General features: G+C 45.2%; 2 protein-coding genes and 1 long non-coding RNA gene across 5 annotated transcripts in view; all 3 read right to left on the bottom strand.

Moving 5' to 3' along the window:
• Positions 1-2,988: 2,988 nt before the first annotated feature.
• Positions 2,989-14,838, bottom strand: LOC104937951 (actin filament-associated protein 1-like 1). Of its 3 annotated transcripts, none has more exons than XM_010754275.3 (16): positions 14,562-14,838; positions 8,053-8,187; positions 7,800-7,877; positions 7,661-7,722; positions 6,033-6,144; positions 5,688-5,917; positions 5,401-5,580; positions 5,242-5,310; positions 5,050-5,113; positions 4,731-4,957; positions 4,532-4,641; positions 4,213-4,330; positions 4,032-4,098; positions 3,781-3,947; positions 3,570-3,680; positions 2,989-3,310 (listed from the first exon to the last, which is right to left on the bottom strand). In XM_010754275.3, the coding sequence occupies exons 1-16, from the start codon at positions 14,575-14,577 to the stop codon at positions 3,284-3,286; spliced, it is 1,773 nt and encodes a 590-aa protein (XP_010752577.2). In that variant the 5' UTR covers positions 14,578-14,838; the 3' UTR covers positions 2,989-3,283. The 3 variants fall into 3 exon arrangements, with proteins under 3 accessions (XP_010752577.2, XP_027135813.1, XP_027135811.1); XM_027280012.1 differs by lacking the exon at positions 14,562-14,838 and adding an exon at positions 8,939-9,397; XM_027280010.1 differs by lacking the exon at positions 14,562-14,838 and having other exon boundaries at positions 8,053-8,356.
• A 209-nt stretch (positions 14,839-15,047) lies between these two features.
• Positions 15,048-23,364, bottom strand: LOC104937952 (dematin; the record flags this gene model as incomplete). Its single annotated transcript, XM_027280288.1, is given in 14 exon segments — positions 15,048-17,858; positions 18,510-18,590; positions 18,722-18,778; positions 18,911-19,000; positions 21,105-21,268; positions 21,377-21,476; positions 21,601-21,701; positions 21,798-21,950; positions 22,075-22,119; positions 22,163-22,173; positions 22,276-22,450; positions 22,536-22,580; positions 23,227-23,325; positions 23,328-23,364. Coding segments are annotated over 14 exon segments (1,272 nt in total), but the record flags the coding sequence as incomplete, so codon positions are not given.
• Positions 23,365-23,462: 98 nt separating this feature from the next.
• The window catches only part of LOC113745991 (uncharacterized), a 25,035-nt gene continuing 23,158 nt past the window's right edge, over positions 23,463-25,339 (bottom strand). The window contains exon 5 of the long non-coding RNA XR_003462543.1: positions 23,463-23,518. This is a non-coding gene — a long non-coding RNA (uncharacterized LOC113745991). The remainder of the gene's footprint in view (positions 23,519-25,339) is intronic.

The raw sequence follows: 25,339 nt of genomic DNA, 5'->3' as shown, positions 1-25,339 counted from the left end.
TTTTGTTGCTTTGTTGAGAGAAGAGAGGAGAGAGATCGAGATTGTGTCGTTGTCTCTGTGTGGACTCACTCCCTGTGTCTGTGTGGACTCCACGTGTTTGTTTGTCTCGGTCTCTGTGTGTGATCTGCTCTTGACTCACTGTGTTCTGTGTGGTGGACTCACCGTGTGTCTCTGTGGACTCACTGTGTGGTGGACTCACTGTGTGTCTCTGTGTGTGACTCACTGGTGTCTCTGTGTGGACTCACTGTGTTCTGTGTGGACTCACTGTGTGTCTCTGTGGACTCACTCTGTGTCTCTGTGGACTCACTCTGTGTCTCTGTGTGGACTCACTCTGTGTCTCTGTGGACTCACTCTCTGTGGACTCACTCTGTTCTCTGTGTCTTGTCTGGACTCATGTGTGTCTCTGTGGACTCACTGTGTGTCTCTGTGTGGACTCATCTGTGTCTCTGTGTGGACTCCTCTGTTGTCTCTGTGTGGACTCACTCTTGTGTCTCTGTCTGGACTCTGTGTCTCTCGTTGGACTCACTGTGTGTCTCTGTTGGACCTACTGTGTTGGTCTCTGTGTGGACTCACTCTGTGTCTCTGTGGATCACGTGTTCTGTGTCTCTGTGTGGACTCACTGTGTGTCTCTGTTTGGACTACTCTGTGTCTCTGTGTGTGTGGACCCCTCACTGTGTGTGTCTCTGTGTGGACTCACTCTGTGTCTCTGTGTGGACTCACTCTGTGTCTCTGTGGACTCACTGTGTGTCTCTGTGTGGACTCTGTGTGTCTCTGTGGGGACTCCTGTGTGTGTCTTGTGGACTCACTGTTGTGTCTCTGTGGGATCACTGTGTGTCTCTGTGTGTGGACTCTGTGTGTCTCTGTGTGGACTCACTCTGTGTCTCTGTGTGGACTCACTGTGTGTGGACTCACTGTGTGTCTCGTGGACTCGCTGTTGTGTCTCTGTGGACTCACTCTGTGTTCTTCTTGGACTCACTGTGTGTCTCTTTGGACTCACTTGTGTCTTCTGTGGCTCACTCTGTGTGGACTCACTGTTGTGTCTCTGTGGGACTCACTGTGTGTCTCTGTGGACTCACCTGTGTGTCTCTGTGGACTCACTTGTGTCTCTGTGGACTCACTTGTGTCTCTGTTGTGGACTACTGTGTCTCTGTGGACTCACTCTGTGTCTCTGTGTGGACTCCTCTGTGTGGACTCACTGTGTGTCTCGTGTGGACTCACTGTGTGTCTCTGTGGACCACTGTGTGTCTCTGTGTGGACTCACTCTGTGTTCTCTGTGGACTCATCTGTGTGGACTCCCTGTGTGTCTCTGTGACTCACTGTGTGTCTCTGTGGACCCACGTCTGTGTCTCTGTGGACTCACTCTGTGTCTCTGTGGGAACTCCTCTGTGTCTCTGTGGACTCTCTCTGTGTTCTCTGTGTGGACTCACCTGTGTGTCTCTGTGTGGACTCGCCTGTGTGTGTCTCTGTGTGGATCCACTCTGTGTCTCTGTGTGGACTCACTCGTGTCTTCTGTGGACTCACTCTGTGTCTCTTGTGGACTCACTGTGTGTCTCTGTGTTTACTCCCTCGGTTAAAATACTCCATTACAACCTCTTACTGAAGTAAAAGTATTAATACTACAGGTTAAAATACTCCATTACAACCTCTTACTGAAGTAAAAGTATCAGTACTACAGGTTAAAATACTCCATTACAACCTCTTACTGAAGTAAAAGTGTCAGTACTACAGGTTAAAATACTCCATTACAACCTCTTACTGAAGTAAAAGTATTAATACTACAGGTTAAAATACTCCATTACAACCTCTTACTGAAGTAAAAGTGTCAGTACTACAGGTTAAAATACTCCATTACAACCTCTTACTGAAGTAAAAGTATTAATACTACAGGTTAAAATCCTCCATTACAACCTCCTACTGAAGTAAAAGTATCAGTACTACAGGTTAAAATACTCCATTACAACCTCTTACTGAAGTAAAAGTATTAATACTACAGGTTAAAATACTCCATTACAACCTCTTACTGAAGTAAAAGTATCAGTACTACAGGTTAAAATACTCCATTACAACCTCTTACTGAAGTAAAAGTATCAATACTACAGGTTAAAATCCTCCATTACAACCTCTTACTGAAGTAAAAGTATGTAAGAGTAGTAGTAGTATAAGTATGAAAAACTCCTGTACTATTCATGTAAACACCAATTTACAATTATATACTTCTTCCTCTGTTGTAATTTCAAAATAAAAGCAGAAAGGATGGTAAAAACCTTTATTATTACAGAATCATTTTACAGATCAGTGTTTAGTCAGCAGATAAATATTCTCCTGAGATTATTATAAAATCCAGTAAATATCAAAATCATACAAAAGAGTGATAATCATAAATCAATAATTCATAGACAATAATGATATCGTAGTGAGAACAGATACTCTTTGAGTTATAACCAGTGCTGGAAAGTAACTAAGTACATGAAGTCAAGTACTGTTTTTTACTCTTTACTCCACGACATTTATCAGACTCAGTTCAGATTTCAGTTGTTTGTGATGAACTGAAGGAGTTTCCTTATAGACAGCAAACTGCAGCCAACTGTAGCTGCTGTAAGCTAACATTAGTTAGCTCAGTTAGCTGGAACATTACTCAGAGCACTGGGGCATGTCATGCCAGAACCTGAGCTGTGCGAGCAGCTAATATAACCGGGCTCAGCAGTCTCTTTGGACACAATGGCAGAGGAGAAGAGTCACAGTCTGAAACAAACACTGATTTGTACTTTGATGTTTTGAATGTTGGTACTTGAAGTGGAGTATTTTCATAGTACTTTTACTAAAGTTACTAAAGTTCCAACACTGTTCACAACACAAACACAAACCAAAGAGACAAAGTGGGATTAAACGACACAAATGTGCTTCCTGAAATTCACAATAAGTAATCACACTGAACAAATACACAACATAACAACACACAGCTGCTGTTTATATATATATATCTATATATATATATTAGATATATAGATATATATATATATACATACACACACACACCCATTCACTGCTCGTATGTATAATCAGCATATTGTCACGTTGTTTACCTGCTACAGACAGGAAGTACCAATGCACTCTAATGGATGAAATACTGTTTATTGGAGTGGATGCATCCAGATTAGTGTTAATAAACAAAGTGTGAGTGTGTTTGTGTGTGTGTGATAACGTGTTCACAGGTGTGTTGCGGTCGCTGGATCTTGGATCTGCAGTTGGTGGTGGGATGTGATGATCGATGTGACGGCCGGTGTCAGGCTGCAGCTTTAGTTTCCCACTCCTGTGAAGACAGAGATGACACATGTTGTGACGCGGATTCTTCTCGCGCAGGTTCACCTGTGATGTACAGGTGTACTCCTGTGACATCACTGCAGGGCGTAGCCACATGTGCAATGGAGAACACCTCTAACCACACCCATCAGTGATGCTGAGACAGGCGGGAAACTTCAACATAATAATGTGTAATGTTGTTTATATTGTATATTGTTGTATTTAATGAGCTAAGTATGAATCAAACATCGTGTTTATGTGAATCTGACCTTCCTCCTCTGGAAAACCTTCCCATGTTCGATGAACAGTGATGAAGGAGCTCGTCTCAAAGTGTTTTTGGCCGAGGCGGTCCGTCGCAGCAGAGGGTTCAGGAAGCCCACCTGGACCAGGAGAGACCAGCAGAGACCAGCAGAGGTTACATCAGTGACCAGTGAAACTATTGAGTTAAAGCTATGCAGGATCATCGGTGCTGTTTCCTACCTGAGCGCGCTCAGTACAGACGGCCAGCGACTGTCTAAAAGAGGTGCGCTTGTTTTGCTTCCCAGCAGACGTTAGGTTGATTTCTGACCCCGCCCTCAGTGGCACTGACCTTTTCCCCGTCAACTCAAGCTTCTGAATGGCTCGCTCCACCTCCACCGACTTCCTGTCTGAGACACAGCGACACGCAAACTTTACTCAGGGATGTTAATTCAACATGACGCTCTGAGTCTTGATCATGAGCAGAGACTCACTGTGTCTGGTGAGGACGGTGTTGCTGTAGGTCACTGAGTCTGAGTCTAAATCCTGAGAGCCGTGCAGCTGCAGTAATGACAAACACTGATTATCATCATCATCACCTGTACATGACCTCTGTGGAGTATGGAAGCCCACAGCTGCCAGTTTAAACTCATAATGACAATAAGCGGACCGTACCATGTGCTCCAGTACGGAGGTGTTGGAGTAGATGGGCTGGTCTCGGCCTGACACACTCAGGTGGAAGGGGTCGTCCATGTAAGTGTTGGAGGTGGGAAACTTTCGAATCTGCAGCCCGCTGAGGAGGGAAAACGAACAAATAAACGACCCACAGGTGACCTTAACGACCCACAGGTGTCCTTAACGACCCACAGGTGACCTTAACGACCACAGGTGACCTTAACTACCCACAGGTGTCCTTATATTCAGTTACAGTACTCGAGTAAATGTATTTAGTTACTATCACCATGTGTCTGGGTGCATTAACAGACTCTGTTACCTGAGAGCTCCACCTGTGTGCTCTTCTGTCTTGTTGTCATGGGAGCTGTGATTGGCAGCTCCGTCCTGCAGCAGCTTCAACCATCGTTCCTTTTCATCTGAACTTCTGACCTGACGGACGGACGGACGGACACGTGAACATGTGACTGAATGAACCAATCAAAATGAGTCATCATTTCCTTCAGTTCACATCAGCTCACCTCCAGCACAGCCACCTGGTCACCGAGCATGCTCAGTGTGATCCTGTAGGAGTGGTCGGTGTCAGGTCCGGCTCTGACCTCACATCCTCTGAGCTGGATGGTGTACTGAGGTGAGCGCTCCCTCTTCACCTCCTCCTCCTCCTCCTCTCCGAACATGTTGAGTAGACTGGCCTCCACCCGACACAGTAAACTCTGCCACTGACAGTTCATCATCACGCTCAGGACACCTGTCAATCAAACACAACAGGAAGTAAGGTAACCTGCTTCCAAGTGTAGCTGCTGTTAGCTGATGTGGATGTCATCATGATGACATCAGTACCTTTGTCTTTGCTGCAGCAAGCTGAAGGTTTCTGCTCCTCCGAGTCGATCAGGACTGTACTGGACTGAAGAGACACAAAACATTACGTTTTAGAACTGTGACAGAGTCTTTAAGACTCTCTGAGTCCTGTAAGAGTCTCTGTGACTCCAGCAGAGTCTTAAACAGCTGAATCAGACACTTTGCGTGTCTCACCCTGCAGGACAGCAGCTGATTTGATCCACGTGAGTCCACGTCGCCTCCGACACTCACCTCCTCGATCACCTGCACACACACACATGAACAAACACACCTGAGGGACAGTGAGGACGTATCTAACCCGCTTTAGTGTGTGTGTGTTTGTGTGTGTCTGACCTTCTTCCACTCATCAGCCTGCTGGAAGCTGCTGTACCCCAGAACCAGAGTCTCTGAACCCAACAGAACCAGTTTGAGCTGGTGCTGGATCTTCCTGTTGCACTTGGACTTGTAGACGAGCTGACAGCCTCTAAGGCTCAACTCCAGCTGAGGGAGGAGGTCCTGAGCGCACTTATAACACTGACACACACACACACACACACACACACACACACACACACACACACACACACAGGTGTTAATAGCTCAAAGGTCAGCCAGTCTTACAGGAGACCAGCTCAGCTCACCAGCAGCACGTCGTTCCTGATGATGAACAGCTGTTTGGTCCACTGCCCGAGCCACTTCCTCCTCCACAGGTAACCACAGAGGCGGGACTCGGGGGCGGGTCTTAAGCAGGGCTGGGAGGCGCTCCATTGGATGTAGTGAGCTCTGTCCTTCACAGGCCCCTCATCATCATCATCGTCATCATCATCGTCCCCGTACGATTCGTAGTGACTGCTGTCAGAGTCCGCCTTCTCTGAGGACGAAGACGTTCAGCGATCAGTGTTTACAACACGTGTGTGTGTGTGTGTGTGTGTGTGTGTGTGTGTGTGTGTCTGTGTGTGTGTGTGTGTGTGTGTGTGTGTACATACCAGTGTTAGACATGGTTGTGTCAGCGATGTAAGGCTCTGCCTCCTCATAGGTATCTTCATCATCATCACCTTCTAGACCTCCTGGAGGAAGGGGTGGCGGCACTACAGGGCCCTGGAAATGACATCACAGGAAACAGGAAGTAAAGTAAACCGCTGCTAACTGTACATGCTGTTAGCTAATGATAGCTCAGTTTTTTAGCTGCTGTTAAATAATGTAATGTAGAACATGGGACCACAAGGAACTACAAGGGACTACAAGGAACCACAAGGAACCACAAGGAACCACAAGGAACTACAAGGAACCACAAGGAACCACAAGGAACTACAAGGAACTACAAGGAACTACAAGGAACTACAAGGAACTACAAGGAACTACAATGAACTACAAGGAACCATGATGAACTACAAGGAACCACAAGGGACTACAAGGAACCACAAGGGACCACAAGGAACTACAATGAACTACAAGGAACCATGATGAACTACAAGGAACCACAAGGAACCACAAGGGACTACAAGGAACCACAAGGAACTACAAGGAACCACAAGGAACTACAATGAACTACAAGGAACCACAAGGAACCACAATGAACCATGATGAACTACAAGGAACCACAAGGAACTACAATGAACCATGATGAACTACAAGGAACCACAAGGAACTACAAGGGACCACAAGGAACTACAAGGAGCCACAAGGAACTACAAGGAATGAGATACTGGTCCTTCTCATGGACCGGTGATGGTCAACACTTTACTGTGAACACTTCCACACTCGTCACAGCGCTGATCTGAACTGGAACTAAACACTGCCAGTGAACGCAGCATGATGTTTACATAGTGAGTCCATGAGTTACATATGAACCACACTTCCCAGGAGACGAGGTTAGTGTGTGTGTGTGTGTGTGTGTGTGTGTGTGTGTGTGTGTTCATCCATCACGTAGACCAGATGCTAATCTGCCGCCATCAGTGACCACTTCCTCCCTCTGCAGATCTCTCAGCCAATAGGATGGCAGATAGACGGGAGATGGCCTCATATGTAAACACTGAACATCCTGGCACTCCCTCACACACACACACACACACACACACACACACACACACACACACACACACACACACACACACGCTGTCTCCTCCCAAACCTCAGGAGGACTCAGTCTGTCATTACTGACCAACATCACCATAAGCCTCCTCCTCCTCCTCCTCCTCCTCCTCCTCCTCCTCCTCCTCAGCCTAAAAAAAAGACATTTTTCTTTCTCGACCACTTTTCTTGAACCTCGAGGTCAAGACGTTAAGGAGACCTCAGCCTAAAACAACAATAATGTGATGAGAAGAAGAAAAACAGAAGAACCAGAAGAAGAACCAGAACCAGAAGAACCAGAAGAAGAAAAAACTGAAGAACCAGAAGAAGAACCAGAACAAAAAACAGAAGAACTAGAAGAAGAACCAGAACCAGAAGAAGAAGAAGAACCAGAAGAAGAAAATACAGAAGAAGAAGAAGAAGAAGAAGAAGAAGAAGAAGAAGAAGAAGAAGAAGAAGAAGAATCCCGCCATGCTAAATGTAGTTATATTTGACTGGCTGACTACAGTGTATCCCAGCATGCACTTGGTGTGTGTTGACTCACCCCATTCTTCAGCCACACAGATGAGTCCTGCTTTAAGACCAGCTCAGAGGACAGGACAGCGTCTGGGCAAACAGACACATCTGATCTCAGACCAGTGATTTCCTTCAGGAAATAAACCTGTGATGTCAGCTCAGGTTACCTGTGCCAGGTGTGTCTATCTGCTCGTTGCTAGGAGACAGTGACGGACAGCTCATGATCATGTACTCAGCATCTTCCACTAGAAACATGACAGACAGACAGACATCTACTTTTATTTTGAAGGTTCAGACTAAACAGATCTGTCATGTTACTTTGTTCAATTGTACTACCGTAAGTAGTGGTATTAGTGGTACTAGTTGTAGTATTAGTGGTAGTATTAGTGGTACTAGTTGTAGTATTAGTGGTACTGTTACCAAGAGTGTCGTTGGTTTGCAGTTTGACCAGCAGCTCTGAGATGGATTTCTTCCGAGACTGAGCGATGTAACTCAGATTCTCTGAGTCCAGAACAGACAGGAAGGACTGCAGGTCCCAGATCAGCTTAGCCAGCACTGCAGACAGACAGACAGACAGACAGGCAGACAGACAGACAGACAGGCAGACAGACAGACAGACAGTTTCAGACTTTATCTCAATCTGACAGTGAGTCATTGTTTAAGTGACCTCACGCTGTGAAAATGAGGAAGTAAACAGAACTGTTTCCTGTTTTTCATTTAGACATGCTAACATGTTAGCATGCTATTTCCAAAACCAATGACATCATTCGTTTATATTTATTACCGTCCGTAACATTATCTTCAAGTAAATCTTTAAGACTTAATGTTTTAAATCTTAATTCAACAAAACTTTGTCTTCAAATATCATTTATGTTGAAGCCAACATGCTGAATGTTGCACAGCTGTAACACTGTGAACATGCTGAACTGTGCTTCTGTCTTCAGCTGTTTGGTTTCCTGAGTCAGAAACAGTCAGAAAGTGACGAGTTCACTTTGTCGTCAGCAGGTTGTTAAAACATGAACAGTGTCATGAAGTCCGTCTGTGTTCACGTCGTGAATGAAGCTGTTGTTCCTCGCTCGGGGAATGAACACTGACTTTGTGTTTTGGCTTCAGAAGAGAGAAGAAGTGAAATCTTTGCGACGCCTCTCAGTTCAGATCATCAGCTCTCATGTTTCTCTTCTACGGGTCTGATACGTTTAATTATCCATGTCAACATATCGTTTTATGAATCAGCTGCTCACCCAGAACTCTGTGAACAGTCTCTGTCTGTTTTATTCTGTTAATGAATGAGAAAGGCTGACCGCACCTGTTCAGGTGAAGTTTCCCATCACAAATGTTCACGAGGTTCTGTCCTTCACATGTGAACTGATGTAACAGGATACACACTGATAAGCTGCTGGTCGATGCTAATGCTTAACACAGAACAAAGACTGTGTGTCGTCACAACATTTTCATCATCAACACTCAAGGTCTCCGTTCTAAAACTGAGAAACAGGAAGTAGTCTGTAGTCAAATAATCAGGTAGTAGGAATGTAAATGGCAAATTCCGTCAGAACCTCGATGACCACCTAGCATCCCTTAAAACTCCTCAAAACAGGACCTGCGGGACCTATGGGACCCCCAGAGCCTCTTCAAAGCCCATCATAAAACAATGTCTCAAATGACCAAATCAACCTTCTGATTGATCACAAGAACCGCCTCAGTCGGTAGAGCAGCCGCCCCATGTACAAAGTAGTCTTAGTCCGACCTGTGGCTCTTTCCCGCATGTCATTCCCTGTCTCTCTCTCCCCACACATTCCTGTCACTCTTCAGCTGTGTCTATGCAATAAAGCTCAAAAAAAAAAAAAAAAAAAACCACCAAAAGGACCTGGAGAACCTTTCCAGTGACTGTTAGAATCTCCTAAAACACCTCAAGAATCACCCAAATGACCTCTAGATCAATCCTCACTGACCTAAAAGAGTTCTACAACCAACAAAGGTCTTCTATACCCTGCTCAATCACCCCCTAAACCCCCTAAAAACAAGGGAACCACCTTGTCATCGACCAATAGAATCTCCTAAAGGTTCCTTTTACAGCAAACTGAAAGACCCATAGAACTTTCTCAAGGACCACAACTTCCTACAGAACCCGTAGAACATCCTAATACACTTCTAGCATGACCACAGCATGACTAGTACCACTAAAAGACCCCTAGAACCTTTCACCACTAGAACCTCCCACTGAACTTGTAGAAGCTCTTAAAGGACTTCTAAAAATGAATTTCTGATCACGAACCCCTAAAAGATGTCTAGAACTACTGAAATAACCCCAAGAATCTCACAGAGCAGGACTACCACAACCTAAATGACCCAGAACCTCCTTGATGGCCACAATAACTTCCTACAGGACTTGTAGAACCTTCTAAAACACCACTAGAACCTCCACCAGGATGACTAGAACAGCCTAAAAATCTTTAATGACTCACTACAGTAAATGTCCCCTAGGACCCCCCAGAGCATGAATACCACATCTAAATGACAGAACCTCCTTAATGACCACTGGACATTCCCATGGGACTTGTAGAACGTCCTAAAGGTTTTTGAGAACCTTTAGGACGTCTGTTGTTGTTTGTTGCTGCTGACTAAAGTGAATGGGTCTGACTGGAGTGATCTGAAAACAGTGAATTAACATGAGAAGGAGTGAAAATGTGGAAAATGCAGAGAGACGCTGACAGAACAGACGCTGATTGTGTTTGAGCTCCATTCACAGTCTGAGCTGAGTGGGAGACGAAGCTTCAACGTTTCTCATTAACTCGTCTCTGCTGATTTTAAGGCTCCTCCATCTCCACTGATCAGCCCGCTGCTGTTTTAAACACCGAGCTGCACATAGCTCGCACACCCACAACGCATCCACAACACACCCACAACACACTGACAACACATCAACAACACACTGACAACACACCAACAACACATTGACAACACATTGACAACACATCAACAACACATCAACAACACATCAACAACCTACTGACAACACATCAACAACACATCAACAACCTACTGACAACACATCAACAACACATCAACAACACATGGACAACACACTGACAACACACTGACAACACACTGGCAACACATCAACAACCTACTGACAACACATCAACAACACATCAACAACACATCAACAACCTACTGACAACACATCAACAACACATCAACAACCTACTGACAACACATCAAAAACACATCAACAACACATGGACAACACACTGACAACACATCAACAACCTACTGACAACACATCAACAACACATCAACAACCTACTGACAACACATCAACAACACATCAACAACACATTGACAACACATCAACAACCTACTGACAACACACTGACAACACACTGGCAACACACCAACAACATCGACAACAGAGTCTGACTGTGCAACACCACAGAAAACAGTTTGTGTTACTGAACGCTACTTTATCTGACCATCAACTTTATTTCCTGTCCCTGGCTTTGATGCTGTGGAAAACACACACACACACACACACACACACACACACACACACACACACCGACTAAAAACTACAACAGACTACAAATGAATCAACTAAAAAGAAGTTACCTAACCAATGAAGTGAAGATCAAACACGTTAACTGACTGATACATGGAAACAGATGAACTAACCAAGCTCACTGTGTGTGTGTGTGTGTGTTTTCATTTTCAAAGTTTCACATTTAGATTCATGTCAGTGAAGCTGATCCTGTAAGTTTAAATGTGTGTGTGTGTGTGTGTGTGTGTGTGTGTGTGTGTGTGTGTGTGTGTGTGTGTGTGTGTGTGTGTGTGTGTGTGTTGTAGGGTGTGGAGCAGCTTTCTCTTTCATCCTCTGGTTGTTAAACACAGGGCAGCAGAAACATTACTGAGCTGCTGGTTCCTCAAACTCACCACCAACCACCCAGAAAACACAGAGACAGACAAAGAGACAGAGACAGAGAGACACAAAGAGACAGAGAGACACAAAGAGACAGAGACAGAGAGAGACAGAGACAGAGAGACACAAAGAGACATAGACACAAAGAGACACAGAGAGACACAAAGAGACAGAGACACAAAGAGACAGAGACAGAGAGACACAAAGAGACATAGACACAAAGAGACACAGAGAGACACAAAGAGACACAAAGAGACAGAGACACAAAGATACACAAAGAGACGGAGAGACAGAGAGACACAAAGAGACAGAGACAGAGAGACACAGAGAGACACAAAGAGACATAGACACAGAGAGACACAAAGAGAGAAAGAGAGACACAAACAGACACAAAGAGACAGAGACACAAAGATACACAAAGAGACGGAGAGACAGAGATACAACAGAAAGACACAGAGAGACACAAAGAGATGCAAAGAGACGCAGATAGACAGAGAGACACAACGAGAGACACAAAGAGACACAAAGAGACACAGAGAGACACATAGAGACACAGAGAAACACAGGGAGACACAAAGAGACACAGAGAGACACAACGAGAGAGACAAAGAGACACAGAGAGACACAACGAGAGAGACAGAGAGACAGAGAGACACAGGGAGACACAAAGAGACACAGAGAGACACAACGAGAGAGACAAAGAGACACAGAGAGACACAACGAGAGACACAGAGAGACACAGGGAGACACAAAGAGACACAGAGAGACACAACGAGAGAGACAAAGAGACACAGAGAGACACAACGAGAGACACAGAGAGACACAGAGAGACACAAAGAGACACAGAGAGACACAGAGAGAAACAGAGAGACACAAAGAGACACAGAGAGACACAGAGAGACACAAAGAGACACAGGGAGACACAAAGAGACACAAAGAGACACAGACACAAAGATACACAAAGAGACGGAGAGACAGAGAGACACAAAGAGACAGAGACAGAGAGACACAAAGAGACATAGACACAAAGAGACACAGAGAGACACAAAGAGACACAAAGAGACAGAGACACAAAGATACACAAAGAGACGGAGAGACAGAGAGACACAAAGAGACAGAGACAGAGAGACACAAAGAGACATAGACACAAAGAGACACAGAGAGACACAAAGAGAGAAAGAGAGACACAAACAGACACAAAGAGACAGAGAGACACAAAGAGACAGAGACAGAGAGACACAAAGAGACAGAGACAGAGAGACACAAAGAGACATAGACACAGAGAGACACAAAGAGAGAAAGAGAGACACAAACAGACACAAAGAGACAGAGACACAAAGATACACAAAGAGACGGAGAGACAGAGATACAACAGAAAGACACAGAGAGACACAAAGAGATGCAAAGAGACGCAGATAGACAGAGAGACACAACGAGAGACACAAAGAGACACAAAGAGACACAACGAGAGAGACAGAGAGACACAGATAGACACAAAGAGACACAAAGAGACACAGAGAGACACAGGGAGACACAAAGAGACACAGAGAGACACAACGAGAGAGACAGAGAGACACAGAGAGACACAAAGAGACACAGAGAGACACAGAGAGACACAGGGAGACACAGAGAGTTGAAACACTGCTGCTCTACCGTTAGCATGTCAGGCTAACATGGCTGCGTCTTTGGCATGACGTCGTGTTCTGGGACAAAAATGATTGGACATGAGCAGAATCTGATCTGATAACAGAACGAGCCGATCTGGACCTTTGCACGTGCTCAGTGTGAATCTAAACAGTCTATTAGCTGGGTCTCCTGAGAGCGGCAGGAAGTGATGATGACGATGGGGGAGGAAGGACAGACGCTGTTTCCGATTGTTGTGTTGTTGTAGTTAACAAACCATCAGAGATCAAGAAGAGGAATTCTGATTACAGTGTAACTGACCAGTTCTTTACATTTATAAGAAATATATCAATGTGTAATAAATCTCTATAACTCATTACTGTACATACAATTAGTCTACATCTTTGTGTGAGTTTACAGTCATTTTACCATAATAAACGGTAAATATACGATCTAACTTTTTCCAAGTATCATGCTAAAAGGATAGTGCTGTTTATTTCACGGTTAGGTTTTTGCATATAACTGACATGAAAATGTGATGTAGATAAATGTTTTGCCATGAAATATTACGGTGATTTACTGTAAAATCTCATCAAAATGCTGTATGAATAAATGTTTTGAGTCATATTTCACGGCATATTTTACTATATTAGTCTTTTACTGTCATGGTCGGGAGTTAAATCTAGACATTTAAAAAAATATTTTTTTACAGTCAAAAAAAGAAAAAGAAAAAAAAGGCAGCTATGGTTGCTAGAATTTGGTATAAGTTCCTAAAATTACGGTAGAAAGATGTTTGTACTGTTGATTGCATATTTAAGGTTGGTGTTTTGCCAAATAACTGACATGAAAATATGAAATATATAAATATAAATGCCGTATAAATAAAGGTTTACCATTCAATATTACGGTGTTTTACCGTACAATTAACATCTCGTCTCTCATGTGAAATACGACTTTATTCTGTTCGGTTTTGAATATGTAGTGCTGATAAATTTTAAATATGGAACAACATACTGCATAAACTATAAATAAAACAACATAAATACAAAAAGAAATCACGTGTGAAACATGAGATAACATTTCAAATGTCATGAACTCAGACAGAAGTGTTTAACAATTAACATGTTGTATTTATGACATTTATTTCATGTGATATATCAAATAGATTGTCCAATCAGACATTTGTAATAAGTGTGAATCAAATTATTAGATTTAATGTTTATATTTTATATTTTTATTTGATGTCCTGTGTCATATTTCTGTACTGTCTGTAATTTAGTCTCTAAGCTGTCGGTGTTGTCACTCTTCAGCTGTCTCTATCACAAATAAATATCTTTAAAAAAGTTACAGCATTGATCAAATGTAAGATAATAAAGTTAAAGTACAGTACCTTTCTGTTTGTCCATGTCTGTCTGTCTGTCTGTCTGTCTGTGGTCTCTAGCTGCTGGTCTTCAGTCTCATGTCTGAAAACAAGTCTTCCTCCTCGGTGAACTCGTCTGCTCTGTGTGGAGCTGCAGCTCTGATGGTTGAGTCCTGCCTCCGAGTGACATCAACACAAGAGGGAGGAGAGAAAGGATGGACCAACATGCCCACTGGAAAACCCTGGAAAACCCTGGAAAACCCTGATAAACCCTTTAATGTCCAGATTTCTCTTTATGTTCAGACTCAAACCAACTATGAACACATACGAAGTAAGAACTACAATCCCATCAGCCCCAGCTGCTTTATGTTTACTGATTAGCTAAGCATGCTAATACAGCATCCCCTGCAGACTGTCTGAAACCTGGACGTAGTCTCCGTGACGTCCCCGCAGACTGTCTAAAACCTGGACGTAGTGACTTTAAATGGAGTGTAATGAAGGTTGGACACAGACTCGTCAAAGCGAATAGAAATGCTCTTTATTGTAACTCATGGTTATTCGTTCACATCTCCATTCATCTGTTACGTCACCTGGATCCAAATATGAAAACAACAACAACAAGAATCATTTTGTCATTCAGAGGTTCAGTTCTGTACAGCAGCAGGACGACTTCAGATGGACAAGTCATCGCAAACAAGCCTGACCTCTGACCTCAGTCTGACCTCAGTCTGACCTCAGTCTGACCTCTGACCTCTGTGTGTCCAAAGAAACATCAGTTTATTTCCTGTCTGTCGTTTACCTGAGCCAGAGATCTGTTACTGCCAGCATCGTTATATATAAATCTACTTCATTAAAGGTTAAATTAAAAATGTGACATCATGCTTGCAGTAGTTGGCGGTGACGCGCCTCGTGAAGTCGCCCTGCGTGTTAAAATAATCGAATCAATAAAAAAACACACTTTAAAATATACAAAAAGAAAAACGTGGAACAATCTTTGTGTCATCATGGTGTTAGTCACAGCAACCCACTTCCTGTTTCTAACTACACACAACCAATCAGAACAAAGCGTAATGCTCTCAGTATCAGAATCAAAACAACAAAAGAATAATAAAGAAAATCAACATAAAGTGACCAATGCTCAGATCGCTCCACAAATCTTCAACAGTTTTTTTGTTTTTGTTTTTTTCTTGTTCCAGTCTTTTATTTTGACAGGTACAGGAAGCGTGTGGTGGCGAGGCAGACACGGCGGCGTGTGATGATTTTTTGATTTTGCCGTTTGCAGTGAGAGTGAATGATTGTGACCTTCATTAATTCACTTTAACACAAAAACACAACGACGTAAACTCTCGAGTCTGACTACGCGAACTGAGCGGACTCAGCTCGGCTGTCAGCCATTATGTTTACAATCATTATACTGCAATATGTGTATTAATGCAGCTTCAATCAGCTTGTTTAGCACTTTAGATGTTCACAGGTTGAACTTATCCATGTATGTGGAGATCAGATATGATGAAGATGGATATATATATAAGTATGTGTGCTAAAGTCAAACAGACGTCCTGAAGTGTGTTCCAGTGTTATTTCCCATGATTCCTCAGTCCTCCTTGCGTCCTCATGAACTGATTCACTTTTTTTATCTTATTTTATATTTAATAACAAACATGCCACTTTGTCTAGTTAGGTTAAAAAATAGCTGCACATCATTTGGTCACTAAGCAACACTAGCCGACGCTAAATGTCTAAATACAACCTGCTGATTGGACAAACCGGAGCTCGGTCCAGCTCGGTCCAGCTCGGTCCAGCTCGGGTTCAAATGTTTTCACTGTGTGTGTGTGTGTGTGGTGTACTAAGGTTAAACAGGGCAGTGCCTTTTGCTGTATTATAAAGACGAACAAGGAGTCGATCAAACCGCCTCCTTGTTCTTCTTGCTGGGAAAGGAATACCGTCATCATGACATCATCAGCTGGCTAAGCCAATAGAAACGATCCTTTTGAAGGATCGCTCGCAGGTTAGCATTGAATCTGTATTTGAAATCTGACTCAGGGTCAGCAGGAATGTTGTTCAATGTTTTCTCATGTCAGCCTACAGGAGGTGTGAACTTTAATGTGTATGAGACACTTTGATGCTAAAGTTAGTGGGATTAACATATAACTTCCAGTGAGAACTTCATTTCCCAGAATGCCACCACTACAACCAAACAAATGAGACCTAAACGTCTGCACGTCGCTGCTCTTTTTGGGTCACACCAGGACCTGCTCGGTACAGTAGCTTAGCTGCTGATGAGCTAATGGCTGGTGAGCTAGTTTAAATTCTGGTTTGCTGGCTAGTAGCAAGACAGCTAGGTAGCTTAGTTGCTAACTGGAGGCAAACTCCAGCAGAGCAGACTCGTATGAACCTGGATGTGGGACAGTTTGTGTTGTTGATTTGGCAGTACGAGGTTCTGATCCAGAGTCAGTGTAGACAGGGATCAAAGCAGACAAGAGGACCAGTTGTTAAGACTCTTAACGATGACCTTAACGACCCCCAGGTGACCTTAACGACCCCCAAGTGACCTTAACGACCCCCAGGTGTTCTTAACGACCCCCAGGTGTTCTTAACGACCCACAGGTGATGTGATACTCACATACAGTATATGTAAGTATCCTTCTTCAGTTTGAAATCAAACACTTGGACTGATTTTGATGTTCTTGTGTAGAATCTGTTCTGTCGCTGCCTCGGTCCACAGCAGGTTGGTTGGTTCAGCTTGTGCCTACACTCAGCTGACTCTGGATCAGTACCTCGTTAAACCGCCTTCAGATAACACGAACTCTCCCACTGCTAATGTTCCTTTGCATGTGTCAACATTTGCAGTGTTTATGTAAAAGTTGAATGTTGGATCCGAATGCTAACTGGCTCACATTAGATAATGTGGAGAACTTGCTAAATATTCTGGTGTGATGACTCTTCACTTCCAGGTCAAAGGTTGTTTGTCTCACTCAGTATTTTGTTATGAATCCACAGAAAACTACAAACTGAAGCTGACAGCAGAACTCTGAACTCACTCTGAAGTCTGAGGCGTCACTGACGGTGAGCTCCTGTGGTGGTGTTGGTGGTGTTGGTGGTGTTGGTGCTTGATAATGATGTTTTGTTCAGAGTCTGTGAGGGTTTTAGGATCCTGCAGTGATCCAGGAAGAGCAGGGGATTGTGGGAGATGCAGTCCGCAGAGGATGTGTGTCAGAAGAGGCAGACCTTCTTCTTCAGATCGTTTCTCTTCCAGACAGAAAGGCGACTGAACTCCTCGATGGACATCCCGAACACGCTGAAGAACTCCTCCTGAGACAGGTGTCTCTGTGGGGACGACACATTCATTCAGTTTAATGTTTAGATGTGAGGTGTTCAAATTCAAAACAACTTTATTAATTAATTAACTACAAAGACGCAAAACACAGAAACTTATGAAACATACAGATAGGTGATACAAAAGAGCTAAAAGTCTAAAAATGATTTAAATAAACTATAAAAGGAAGATAAGAGCAGATAAGCAGGTAAAGGTAAGTGGCAACCTCCGTGTCTGTCAAGTGAAGCCGACACAGGAAGTGACACAACCTGCAGTTCCTCTAACGTCCACCTGAGGCTGGCTCCAGAAGTGAGTCAGTCTCCATAAGTCCCCATGTCCAAATGTCCAACTTCACAGCAGAAATAAACATGTTTACAGCCTGGTACAAAAAACAGTTTTGGTCTCTGTAGCTAATTTCCCCGTTCATGACAACTGTACTGAGGGTGAATTTATATACAACTCACCTGTTCACATTATATTAAGGCTTAAAGTTATGCAGGATTAAGAGCGGGGACACTTTGACTGACAGGTGGGCGTGGTCATAGATTGAAGCTTCATTGAGCCGCCTCAGCTCCACCTTTTAACATGGAGACTTGTGGAGACAGAGGCTGACGACTGCTTCATATTTGTGTCACTCTGTCTGACCTCTCATGATATTTTACCTCCAGCCTGGTTCTGTCCACCCCGGGGGGCAGTTTGCTCCGTCCTCTGTGGGTCACCACCAACATCTCATAGGGGTAAATCTGCAGAGAGCAGAAGAATCATTTTAAAATACGAATTTATATCAAATATAATAACGAGTCAGACTGAAGACAGAACACATTTAAATATGATGAATATTTGTAATAATTCTAAACAAACACACTGCTGTTACTTTGTGTTCCAACATGCTGGGTAGAGAGTTTCCTCTGTCCATCCTGGAGTCTCCATTCTGACACACACACACACACACACACACACACACACAATATAACAATAATAAATACATAATATCATAATATAGAACCGTCAGCTGATCTTTAAAGGTGAGAGAATGTTTGAATATAAATAAATCAGACTGTACCTGAAGATCTGCAGCAAGAGAGAACAAAGAAAAGTTATAGAATATTATTATATAGTTATTAGTGAAAGAAGAACATGGAATACTCGAGTACTTTAAATCTGAAGTATTCTGAGCTCAGCTCACAGCACATGTACTCGTGACCTGCAGGGTGTTTCTCAGACGAGCGGAACTCTGACGCTGCCGCTGAACACACAAACGAAAAGAGTCAGCAGCAAGTCAGTCACAGCAGTCACCATCAGAGGAGCACCAGCAGCACCAGAGCAGCAGCAGCACCAGCACCGAGCAGCAGCCCCAGCAGCAGCTACCCGCACCAGCAGGCAGCACCAGGCAGCACCAGCACCAGCAGCACCGCAGGCAGGCACCTGCCGCAGCAGCACCAGCAGCGCCCCAGCAGCACCAGCCTCAGCCGCAGGCTAGCCAGCAGCACCAGCAGCGCAGCAGCCGCAGCACCACGCCGCAGCGCACCAGCAGCATGCACCCGCACCAGCAGCAGCACCAGCAGCCCAGCCCCAGTCAGAGCAGCAGAGCACCAGCAGGAGCAGCACCAGCCTCAGCACCAGCAGCAGCAGCAGCCGCCACCAGCACAGTCATCAGCCGCAGTCATCAGCCCAGCTACCAGCACCAGCAGCAGCAGCAGCATCCAGCACCAGTCAGCGTCGCAGCAGCACCAGCACAGCAGCAGCAGCATCACCACCAGCAGCAGCAGGCACCACCAAGCAGCACCGGCAGCACCAGCAGCAGCATCACCAGCATCCTCAGTTCACCAGCACCGCAGCAGCACAAGCACAGCAAGCCGCAGCAGCAGAGCAGCACCAGCAGCAGCAGCATCAGATCAGCAGCACCAGCAGCAGCAGCACCATCCAGCAGCAGCAGCCCAGCACCAGATGCAGCATTCATCACCCAGCAGCAGCACCAGCAGGCAGCCGACCAGCAGCGCAGCACCAGCCGCACAGGCCGCGCCGCACCAGCAGCAGCACTCCGCATCAGCAGCACCAGCAGCAGAGCAGCCACCAGCATGCTCACCATTATTCATCATCACACCTACATCCATCAGTCATCATCACCAGCAACAGTCAGCACACATCATCATCATCATAGACATCATCTCACCATCATCATCACCATCACCTAAATCATCATCACCATCATCATACCATCATCCTCATCACCATCATCAGCTCACACATCATCATCATCATCCACCAATACATCAACCATCATTCACAACATCATCTCATCCCATCATCATCCAATCAATCATCATCATCATTCCATCATCTCATCATCACCATCATATCACCCAGTCATCACCTCATCATCACACATCATCATCCATCACCTCATGCAGCATCACATCATCTCATCCCCTCTCATCTCATCATCACCAGATCATCATCAGCACACAGCAGCTCATCACCACTCAGATCATCAGCACCACAATCAGTCAGCACCATCAGTACAACACACACCACCATAGCAGCCCCATCATCATGCAGCACATCAGGAGACACATCACCATGGGCAGCACATCAGCCCCATCATAGCACACCCACCTAGTCGAGAACAAGCCAGCAGCAGAGCAACCATCAGCAGCATACCCAGCGTACACCATCGATCATCACCACATCATCATCAGCATCATCAGCATATCAGCGACACAACCAGTGCATCAGCACCAGCATCTCAGACCATCATCCACCAGTCACTCAACCAGCAGCATCATCTCACATCACGCATCATCACCATCAGTCATCATCACCATCATCATCATCATCATCACCCATCATCATCATCATCCACACACTCCGTCATATTCACATCACCATCAGCATCAGCATCACAATCAGCATCATCACTCATCATAGTCATCACGCAGCACATCACCATCATCATCATATCACCATCATCATCTCATCCATCACGCATCATCATCATCATCACCATCATCATCATCACTCACCAGCATCACACATCCTCATCATCAATCATCATCATAGCATCACTCACATATCATTCATCTCATCACATCATCATCACACCATCGCCTCATCACCTCACGATCATCACCATCACCATCATCATCATCATCACCATCATCATCACCATCATCATCATCACCATCATCATCATCATCATCATCATCATCATCATCGTCATCATCATCATCACCATCGTCATCATCACCATCATCATCATCATCACCATCATCATCATCATCACTGTCATCACTGTCATCGTCATCATCATCTTCGTCACTAAACTCTGCTGTGATTGGACGTTGCCTTTCAGTAGCACTCACCCTGCTCAGGCCGGTCTTAGAAGATGCTGGGAAATAAACAGACTTCAAGGCGTTGGACCCTGCAGAGAAAGACAAGATGGAGGAGGTCAGTCGGTTCTAATGGAGGAGGTCCGTGAGGTTCTGATGGAGGAGGTCAGTCATGTTCTGATGGAGGAGGTATTATGTACCGTGCTGGCTCCGGTCCGGCAGAGACCGGGTCTTCCTCCTCATTGGACCGGCAGACTGCAGCTCCTCCTTCAGGATGATTTTCCCCAGGTTGGACTGGATCTGACGAGGAAGCAGAGACACATGATCTGGATCCATTCGGTACTCAACAGACCCCCTTTCACTACACCTGGATCAGGATTACCTGGACCAGGATCACCTGTACCAGGATCTGGATCAGCTATACCTTGTTGAGTTCTTGTTTCTGGAGCAGGCGGAGTCCCCACAGCTCGTCATCAAGCTCCTCCTCCTCATCTTCATCCCCCTGATCCTTCCTCCACTCCTTCTCTACAGAGGAGACAAGGAGACAAGAGACAGGGTGATCAAGAGGGAGGAGACAACAGGAGGAGAGCAGACAAGGAGACAAGGAGACAAAGGTCGTACCAATCACAGCCAGCGACGGGGGGCAGGGCCAGTAGTCGGTCTCTATCTTGGAGGGCTGGTTCGGGTCCGGAGGCTGAGCTGCTGGAAACTTTGAAGACTCGATGATCAGATCCTCGATGTGTTTCCCCTGAGGGAGCTGAGAGGACGACATGTCTGGACACACACACACACACACACACACACACACACACACACACAGTAAATCAGCTGATCTTCAGATGAATGCTAACAGTAGCTCAGTCGTGGTTGTCAGTCGGTAGCTTAAACGTGAACACACCTTGTTTGTAGATCGGAGGCTTCTTATAAATGTTGGAGCCATTTTCTAAAAGAAAGAAAAGAAAGAGTTAAACTGGAGGGTGTCGTGCCAGAACAGGAGCTGGACAAGTTCATCATCATCATCATCATGGACATAATGGCAGAGGAGAAGAGAGTGAAGAGGACGTTGAGGGAGGAAGCTAAGAAGACAGAAGGGCCTTACCGGGTCTGTGGAAGTGCTGCATGGTGCTCTTGGTACCAGAGGAATGTGTGCTCGGGGTGTTTGGGGTGTTTGGCGTGGATGGTGTGTGTGTGCTGTGTGTTCTGCTGGTCTGGATGCTGGAACCAGGGGAGGAACCTCCAGGAGACCGGTTCTCCAGCCACTCCCTTGACTCCCTCTGGAAACACAGAGCACATCGAGGTCAGACAAATCTTTGAGATAATCTGTGATGATGATGATGATGTGTGGAGAGGAAGGCTTACCTCTGGGGAGGGAGGAGGAGAGATGGAGCGAGGAGACAAGGACCTCTGAGGAGGAAACAAGAAAACACTGAAGGTCTGAACCTAAAGGAGACTTTACAACCTTAAAGACCAAAACAAGCCACGTGGAGGAGGTCAGTGAGGTTCTGATGGAGGTCAGTCATGTTCTGATGGAGGTCAGTCATGATCTGATGGAGGTCAGTCATGATCTGATGGAGGTCAGTCATGTTCTGATGGAGGTCAGTCATGTTCTGATGGAGGTCAGTCATGATCTGATGGAGGTCAGTCATGATCTGATGGAGGTCAGTCATGTTCTGATGGGAGATCATCAGTGTTCTGATGGAGGTCAGTCATGTCTGGATGGAGGCAAACCAGTGATGTTTCTGATGAGAGGTCAGTCATGATCTGAAGATGGAGGTCAGTCATGGTTTCTGATGGAGGAGTCAGTCATGATCTGATGGAGGTCAGTGAGGTTCTGATGGAGGTCAGTCATTTCTATGGAGGTCAGTCAGTGAGGTTCTGATGAGTTCAGATGAGTTTGATGGAGGTCAGTCATGTTCTGATGGAGGGGTCAGTCAGATGAGTCTGATGGAGGTCAGTCATGTCGATGGAGGTCAGTCATGCGGAGAGTCAGGCATGGTCTGATGGAGCACTATGTTCTGATGGAGATCTTCATCGTGGACCTTGAACTCACCTCCAGCTCGCTGTAGCATAGTGTGGGGCTGGTAGATCATCAGGTCCGGCCTCTCTATGTCCAGGATGGCTTTGTCTCTCGGTAGCGCTGCGAGGTCTTGTAGCCGATGACTCCGTCCTCCACCCGGGCCTGGAAGAGACGGAGGTTACAGATTACTGCCAGGATGAAGGATCTGAAGGATGAAAATAACTCCACCTGTGTTTGTGTCTCACCACTAGGCGGCAGCAGGGGGATCCGGGACGCTGGGTCCTCGGAGAGACAAACCGCTGCCCGGAGACGTCTGAGCCCGCTGCTGCCTAACAGACAGAGGTCAAAGGTCAAAGGACGAAGACCGACTTCCTGACGTCCCTAAAATGTTACACGGTGCGCTTTACTGTCCCAAACACGACATTATCATCACGGTTATGAAGAGCAGGTGACTCGTGAACTCTTCGGTCTGTGTGCTGGTCGACAGCGTGAACTGTGTTTGGACCGAGCCGCTTCTGTTGATCCTGACCCGTGTGACATGTGGACATGTTTGTTTTCAACTACATGACACAAACTGATGGGACACAGCAGTTATTACAAGATGTTCAGGATTATTATTATTATATTAATATTATATATTACAGTGTATAGATTATATTATATTATTATTATATAATTATATTATATTATATTAATTATATTAGCTGATTAATACTTTTTTATAACCTTCTCTCTTCTCTGTGTGTGTGCTGCCCCCCTGTGGAGAGAGAGCGTCCACTGAGTTCCATAAAGTGATATAACTGAATATAGGTGTGTGTGTGTGTGTGTGGTGTGTGTGTGTGTGTTGTTGTGTGTGTGTAAAGTTCACTGTGCATCTTGGGTCCAGGGCAGTATCACAGCTGTTCCAGGTGTCCTGTCCCTGCAAAAGGTAGGAGTGACTTTCCTGTAGAAGCTCCTTTATCCAGTGGAGCTGTATCTGCTCTTCCACGAGCGACGATCAGTTCAATAATAATGACCGTACAAAGACAAAGCAGTGTGTGTGGTTGTTGGGTGGGTGTGTGGGTGTGTGGTTGATTGTGTGTGTGATGTGTGTGTGTGTGTGGTGTGTGTGAAACCCGTTTTCACAACCGTGTTTTTCTGGTTGCTAAGGAACTCCTGACAACCCCATGGAACACACATTAACAAACCTGGGACGCACACACATGAACCACCGGTGAACACACCTGAACACACATGAACACACCTGAACACACATTAACACAGGAAAACGGAACAAGACAAAAAACAATGAAAACACAACATGAAAGCGCACACATGAACACAGCACTTAGGGACCACAACCTGAACACAGCACTGAACAACACATGAAACGAACGAGGCCTGAACCAAAACAACCTAGAACACGACGATGAAGGGGACAGCGGGCATAACGGGACACACTGAACACACATGAACACACATGAACAAGGGGAACAACATAGAAACACACATTAAAACAAACAACCTGAACACACATGAACACACATAGAACACACATGAACAGACACTGTGACCGGACATGAACACACCGGAACACACCTGAACCAGGCAACAACAATGAACACGACATGCACCGACCTGAAGCACACATGAACACACCTGACGGCCGGAAAAGCCTGAACAGATAACAGGGGCAAATGAACAACGAAAAACCGGGTGATAAGGCAAAACAACACCTGTAAGGCCACGCACGGATGAAGACAACAACAACATGAAACACAGAGAAAGGGGGACACTGACACACAATGAAGGCACAAAAAGGAACGCACCAATGAACACACCGGGAAATTAAGAACACACGGGAAAAGTGGTAACACAAAAAGACATTAACACAAGAGGGAAGGAAGGAAGGGGAAGAACCTTAACAAGCGGGAGCGCTAACACGACCTAACGAACAACATTAACACAAGAGGGGGGGAAAAAAAAAAGACCGTGAAGGCAAGGGCGGAACACGCATAAGGACACACATGAGACGACACCTGAAGGCACACCTGAACACACCTGGAAGAGCAGCGACAAGTGGAAAGCCCAAGTGTAGCCTCACGAGTAAACAGCACCTGAACACGAACCTGTAAAACACAGCGAGAATGAAAAGGGAGCAGGACAC

Source organism: Larimichthys crocea, chromosome VII, assembly GCF_000972845.2.
Source record: "Larimichthys crocea isolate SSNF chromosome VII, L_crocea_2.0, whole genome shotgun sequence".
In the NCBI taxonomy this organism is placed as follows: domain Eukaryota; kingdom Metazoa; phylum Chordata; class Actinopteri; family Sciaenidae; genus Larimichthys; species Larimichthys crocea.
The sequence above is the reverse complement of the archived record's forward strand: the minus strand, read 5'-3'. Positions and strand labels throughout refer to the sequence as shown.